Source organism: Sapajus apella, unplaced genomic scaffold, assembly GCF_009761245.1.
Source record: "Sapajus apella isolate SASKATOON/1434 unplaced genomic scaffold, GSC_monkey_1.0 scaffold2, whole genome shotgun sequence".
Lineage (NCBI taxonomy): Eukaryota > Metazoa > Chordata > Mammalia > Primates > Cebidae > Sapajus > Sapajus apella.
Window position 1 is genome coordinate 70,282,479 of NW_022436942.1, and position 6,290 is coordinate 70,288,768.

The 6,290-nt window shown below is 43.9% G+C and overlaps 1 protein-coding gene across 9 annotated transcripts in view; it reads right to left on the reverse strand.

Moving 5' to 3' along the window:
* HECTD4 (HECT domain E3 ubiquitin protein ligase 4) overlaps positions 1–6,290 on the reverse strand; it is a 231,704-nt gene that overhangs the window by 44,888 nt on the left and 180,526 nt on the right. For all 9 annotated transcript variants that reach the window (XM_032240131.1, XM_032240112.1, XM_032240155.1 and 6 more), the window contains exons 53-54: positions 4,568–4,705; positions 2,339–2,475 (exon numbers count right to left, since the gene is read on the reverse strand). In XM_032240131.1, coding sequence (XP_032096022.1) covers positions 2,339–2,475; positions 4,568–4,705 — 275 coding nt within the window. The remainder of the gene's footprint in view (positions 1–2,338; positions 2,476–4,567; positions 4,706–6,290) is intronic.

The window sequence follows — 6,290 nt, forward strand, 5'->3', positions numbered from 1 at the left end:
AGTCTCTCTCTGTTGCCCAGGCTGGAGTGCAGTGGCATGATCGTGGCTCACTGCAACCTCTGCCTCTGGGGTTCAAGTGATTCTCCGCCTCAGCCTCCTAAGTAGTTAGGATTACAGGTTTCAGCCACCATGCCCAGCTAATTTTTGTATTTTTAGTAGAGATGAGGTTTTGTCATATTGGCCAGGCTGGTCTAAAACTCCTGACCTCAAATGATCCACCTGCCTGGGCCTACCAATAGTGCTGTGATTATAGGTGTGAGCCACCGCACCTGGCCTGAAGATGTAAATTTTTCATTTTCTTTTTCATTTTCTTTTTTTTTTTTTAGACGGAGTTTCGCTCGTTACCCAGGCTGGAGTGCAATGGCGCGATCTCGGCTCACCGCAACCTCCGCCTCCTGGGTTCAGGCAATTCTCCTGCCTCAGCCTCCTGAGTAGCTGGGATTACAGGCATGCACCACCATGCCCAGCTGAATTTTTGTATTTTTAGTAGAGACGGGGTTTCACCATGTTGACCAGGATGGTCTCGATCTCTTGACCTCGTGATCCACCCACCTCAGCCTCCCAAAGTGCTGGGATTACAGGTGTGAGCTACCGCGCCCGGCCCAGATATAAATTTTTTAAAGGTAACAAAGCATTAATGGAACCTAATATCATCTGTATCTCTCTAGATAGATACCAAAGTTTATATCTGTACAGTGATTGATTATATATATATATATTTCTTTTTTTTAGATGGAGTCTCGCTCTGTTGCCCAGGCTATAATGCAGTGGTGTGATCTTGGCTCACTGCAACCTCTGCCTCCAGGGTTCAAGTGATTCTCTTGCATCAGACTCCTGAGTAGCTGGAATTATAGGCACAAGCCACCATGCCTGGCTAAATTTTGCATTTTTAGTAGAGACAGGGTTTTGCCATGTTGGCCAGGCTGGTCTTGAACTCCTAACCTTGTGATCTGTCTGCCTCGGCCTCCCAAAGTGCTGGGATTATAGGCGTGAGCCACGACCCCCAGCCTGATAATATTAACATTTTATCAGAGACTCTCAGGCTTGAGAGTGTATATCTGGTGTACATTATTACACCAGATTTTCCTGCATAGGAAGCTTCTCAAATGCAAGGATATGCATGCAACCTTAGAATCACATAGTCATGGCTTTCAAACAGGAGTCTCTTTTCAAAAGAAAGTTTTGGCCTTGCCCTCTCTCACTCTCTTCTCTTCTCTGCCCCTACCCCTAAAAGTCCTAGCTATACCCTAGGAGACAGCTTTGCAAAACGGAGGAGGAAACTACTGATTCAGTTTAATACACTCATTTTACAGATAGGGAAGTTAAGGCTGAGAGAATCAGTGAGATGACATGAACAAAATGATGGAGACAGGAACTCGCTCTGTTGACCAGGCTAGAGGACAGTGACACCATCACAGCTCACTGCAGCCTTGATGTCCCGGGCTCAAACGATCCTCCCACCTTAGCCTCCCACATAGCTGGGACTACAGGTATGCCCACCATGACTGACTCATTTTTTGTAGAGACAGGATCTTGCCGTGTTGCCCAGGCTGGTCTTGAACTCCTGGGCTCAAGTGATCCTCCCTCCTTGGCCTCCCAAAGTGCTGGGATTACAGGTGTGAGCCACTATAACTAGCCTATTTCTTTGATTTGTATCTGTATGACCCTTATGACAATGAGAGATCATCCATTCATCAAGGACAATTGGGAATTTTCCCTGGGAACTCGGGTAGATACAATGCAGGAACAATTTGAACATGTTGGACAGAAAATAATGGTGGAAGTGGTGTGGTCTAAAGGCGCTGACAGCTTTGAGACTGGACAGCCTGTCATCTATTGCCAGCCTGGATCTGAGTCTGTGAGGAAAGCTCAGGCAGGTCAATTGGTATTAGAGCATTTTTGCTTTGTGTCTTTGTCCCCGATTTGAATAGAAACTCATCTGTATAATCGCTTTTGTGTGAGTGTTTGTGTGTGTGGGACAGAGTCGCCCAGGCTGGAGTGCAGTGGCATGATCTTGGCTCACTGCAACCTCTGCCTCCAAGGTTCAAGCGGTTCTCCTGCCTCAGCCTTCTGAGTAGCTGGGATGACAAGCACATGCCACCACACTCGGCTAATTTTTGTATTTTTAGTACAGATGGGATTTCACCATGTTGGTCAGGCTGGTCTCAAACTCCTGACCTTGTGATCTGCCCACCTCTGCCTCCTAAAGTGTTGGGATTACAGGCGTGAGCCACCGCACCAGGCTTGTATAATCACTTGTTAAGGTACTTGGGAGTCTGGGCATGAAAGCCTAAGTATACATAAAAGAGCTTATTAATCGGAACGGCTGTTCACTCACTGAATCAACATCTAAGACGACTCCATGAAGCCCAAAGGTTTTTAGCATCCCTCGGATGGCAAATTTCGGCAGAGCAGTTCCAACAGCACTACTGGCTACATTATTGCTGTCTGGAGATCGGGTTACTACTGTGAGACCTGAGAAGTAAAAAGGGAGAAGGTTTTCAGGAAACAATACCACTGCATCTGGGTCCCTATATTTTGCATCTAAAATGGCTCTCCAGATAAAAATAAAATAAATAAAATAGAATAAATACAGTAAAATAAAATAGAATAAATACAATACAATAAAATAGCTCCACAGGCTTTAAAAGAACCCTCAGTTTTGTTATAACCAAGCAAGAACACAACTCAGACTGGAAGGTAGCACAATAGAATGTTGCAAAAGCTCTTACAATTCAAGAATAAAAGGACAAACAAGCCAGTTTAAAATGGGCAAAGAATTTTGTTTGTTTTGAGGGACAGAGTGTTGCTCTGTCACTCAGGCTGGAGTGCAGTGGTGTGATCTCAGCTCACTGCAACCTCCGCCTCCCAGGTTCAGGTGATTCTCCTGCCTCAGCCTCTGGAGTAGCTGGGTTTACAGGCATACACCACCACGTCCAGCTAATTTGTATATTTTTAGTAGAGATGGGGTTTCACCACATTGGTCAGGCTGGTCTCGAACTCCTGACGTCAGGTGATCTGCCTGTCTTGGGCTCCCTAAGTGCTGGGATTACAGGCGTGAGCCATTGTGCCCAGACAGTGGGCAAAGAATTTAAATAAACATTCCTCAAAACAGAAATGAAAAGATACAAATGAAAAGATATTCAACATAATTAGTCATTAGGGAAATTCAAGTGAAAGCCACAATGAGATACTACCTCATGCCCACTAAAACAGCCAAAATAAAAAAAGACAATAAACAAGTGTTGGCAAGGATGTGGAGAAGCTGGGGCCCTCCTACATTGCTGATGGGAATGTAAAATGGCGTAATCACTTTGGAAACTAGTTTGGTCATACTTCAAAACGTTAAACATAAAGTTACCATGTGATACTGTAACTCTACTCTCACATATATATCCGAGAGACATGAAAACACGTATCTATACAAAAATGTACACACAAATGTTCATAGTAGTATTAGTAGTAGTAGATTAGTGGTTCCCAGAGGCCAGTGGGGAGGAAAGAATAAGTGATGAGGGCACACAGTTTCTTTTTGTGGGGATGAAAATGTTCTGGAATTAATTGGAGGCAATGTTTTGATGGTTGCACAGCTTTGTGAATATACTAAAACCACTAAACGGTTTACTTTACTTTTTATTATTATTATTTTTGAGACAGAGTCTCACTTCTTCAGCCAGGTTAGAGTGCAGTGGTGCAATCTTGGCTCACTGCAACCTCCACCTCCTGGGTTCAAGCAATTCTCTGCCTCAGATTCCCAAGTAGCTGGGATTACAGGCACCACCCACCATGCCCAGCTAATTTTTATTTATTTATTTATTTTTATTTTGATAGAGACAGGGTTTCTGCTTCAAGGTTTCTGCTTCCATTGGCTAAAAAAAAAAGAGATACAGGGTTTCACCATCTTGGCTAGGCTGGTCTTGAACTCCTGACCTCGTGATCCACCCACTTCAGTCTCCCAAAACGTTGGGATTACAGGTGTAAGCCACCGTTCCCGGCGTAAACTGTATATTTTAAAAAGGTATTTTATGATATGTGACTTATATCACACACATAAAAAAGAGACACGAAAGGTAAATATATATTCCTGCCCTGCCTGTGATGCTCTGGTATTTTTATGAAGGTCTTCTGGTAATTCTAAAAATAGTGGTTTTCAGTTGTCTTTTTTGTGCTTTTCTGTATTTTCCTCATTTCCCTAAAATATGCAATAGATTTTTAACCAAAGATAACACATTCCATTAAAATTCTAAAAAGCTCTATTTAGCCACTCGCATGTAATTTATCATCTCAGCATCCAGGACTAAGCCTGAGAGGCCCATCTGCAATCTTTAGCCCAGGCCCTACTTCTCTTCTTGTGCAGCTGCCTGCCTCCCTCAGTTCATGCCACTGAGCTCTGGGAAGTGGGAAGGGCCCCACCAAGGTTGCTCTAGGGCTTTGCATGGGGCGGTGTGGAAGAGGTCGGCTTAGTCAGAGTAAAGAGAGTCACCCTAGGAGGGCCACCAGCTGCTTGTGCACATTAAGGAAAATTCAACGTCTCATTTCATAGATGGAGTAAGGAGGAAAGCAAAACCTTTTCGAACTTTATCAATTGTGAACTTGTTTGCTTCATCTTTAATGTCTTCAATGGTGGGAAGATAAAGGTCTCTTGGGATGCCGCCATTCTCTTCGTAGAGAAATTCAACCGTCTGCCGGGCAATATCCACCATACCTAAAAAATATAACAGCACTGCGTAATTCTCCAAAGAGTACACACAGATCAACCATGACACTGACTTATACCTAGAGTGAAATGATAAGGGAATCTTTCAAATACTGTTTATGGCAGTACATAACCCTTTGGATAAGAAAATTATGCAGTTATCTACCATGTTTAGAATACTAAATGCACTACTTTTAGGAATGTCTCAAATCTCTTCCACATTAATACCAGCACTAAGGCCAGGTGCAGTGGCACACACCTGTAATCCCAGCACTTTAGGAGGCTGAGGCGGGTAGATCACTTGAGGCCAGGAGTTCAAGGCCAGCCTTGCCAACATGGTGAAACACCATCTCTACTAAAAATACAAACATTAGCCAGGTATGATGGTGGGTGCCTGTAATCCTAGCTACTCGGGAGGCTGAAGCAAGAGAATCACTTAAACCCAGGAGACAGAGGTTACAGTGAGCCAAGATGGCACCACTGCACTCCAGCCTGAGCAACAGAGCAAGATTCAGTCTCAAAAAAAAAAAGAACAAGCACTACTGTGCAAAGGTATAAGAATACTCACTGTAGCACTGTTGGTAGATAATAAGAAAAAAGTGAAAAAAGCCAAAGTGTTCATCAGTATAAAATGGCTAAAAATGGTTCATTAAATAATGCAGTTATTTCATTTTTGTTAACTCAAAATAACAAATTACAGGACAAATGGAGAGGAAGAAGAAAGTGAGAGTAATGGTTATTTCTTTTCTTTCTTTTGTTTTAGACGAGATCTTGCTCTGTCACCCAGGCTGGAGTACAGTGGCACAATCTCGGCTCACTGCAACTTCCGTCTTCCAGGCTTAGGTGATTCTTGTGCCTCAGCCTTCTAAGTAGGTGTACAGGCGCACACCACCACGCTCAGCTAATATTTTTGTATTTTTAGTAGAGATGGGGTTTCACCATGTTGCCTAGGCTGGTTTAAACTCCTGACCTCAAGTGATCCACCCACCTTGGCCTCCCAAAGTGCTGGGATTACAGGTATGAGCCACCGTGCCTGGCCATGTTTATTTCTTTACTTCAATAAACACGTGTTGCTTATTTAGGAGAGAAAGAGGGCTATATGAGTTTCTTCTATCCACTTACTGAGATTGCTCTTTCTTCCCAGAGAAAGAACATATGGTTATGTTTGATAGCAACAGCTACTATTAATTAATAAACCAATTAAAGAAATGTCCATAGACCTGGGGGAAAAGCATTGTGGGAGGACAGCAAGGTGGGCACAATTCCACCACGTCCTGTTGTTGCCTTAGACCCCACAGTGCCCAGGACATTGTGGGTGAAAAGGTAGGTGTTGGTCGGGGCGGTGGCCCATGCCTGTAATCCCACTTTGGGGTGGGAAGACTGCTTGAAGCCAGGAGTTCAAGACCAGCCCGAGCAATACAGCAAGACCTTGTCTCTACAAAAAAATTAAAAAATTAGCCAGGCATGGTGGTGAGTGCCTGTAGTCCCAGGTACTCAGGAAGCTGACGCAGGAGGATCTCTTGAGCCCAAAAGTTTGAGGCTGCAGTGAGCTATGATCACACCACTGCACTCCAGCCCAGGTAATACAGAGTGA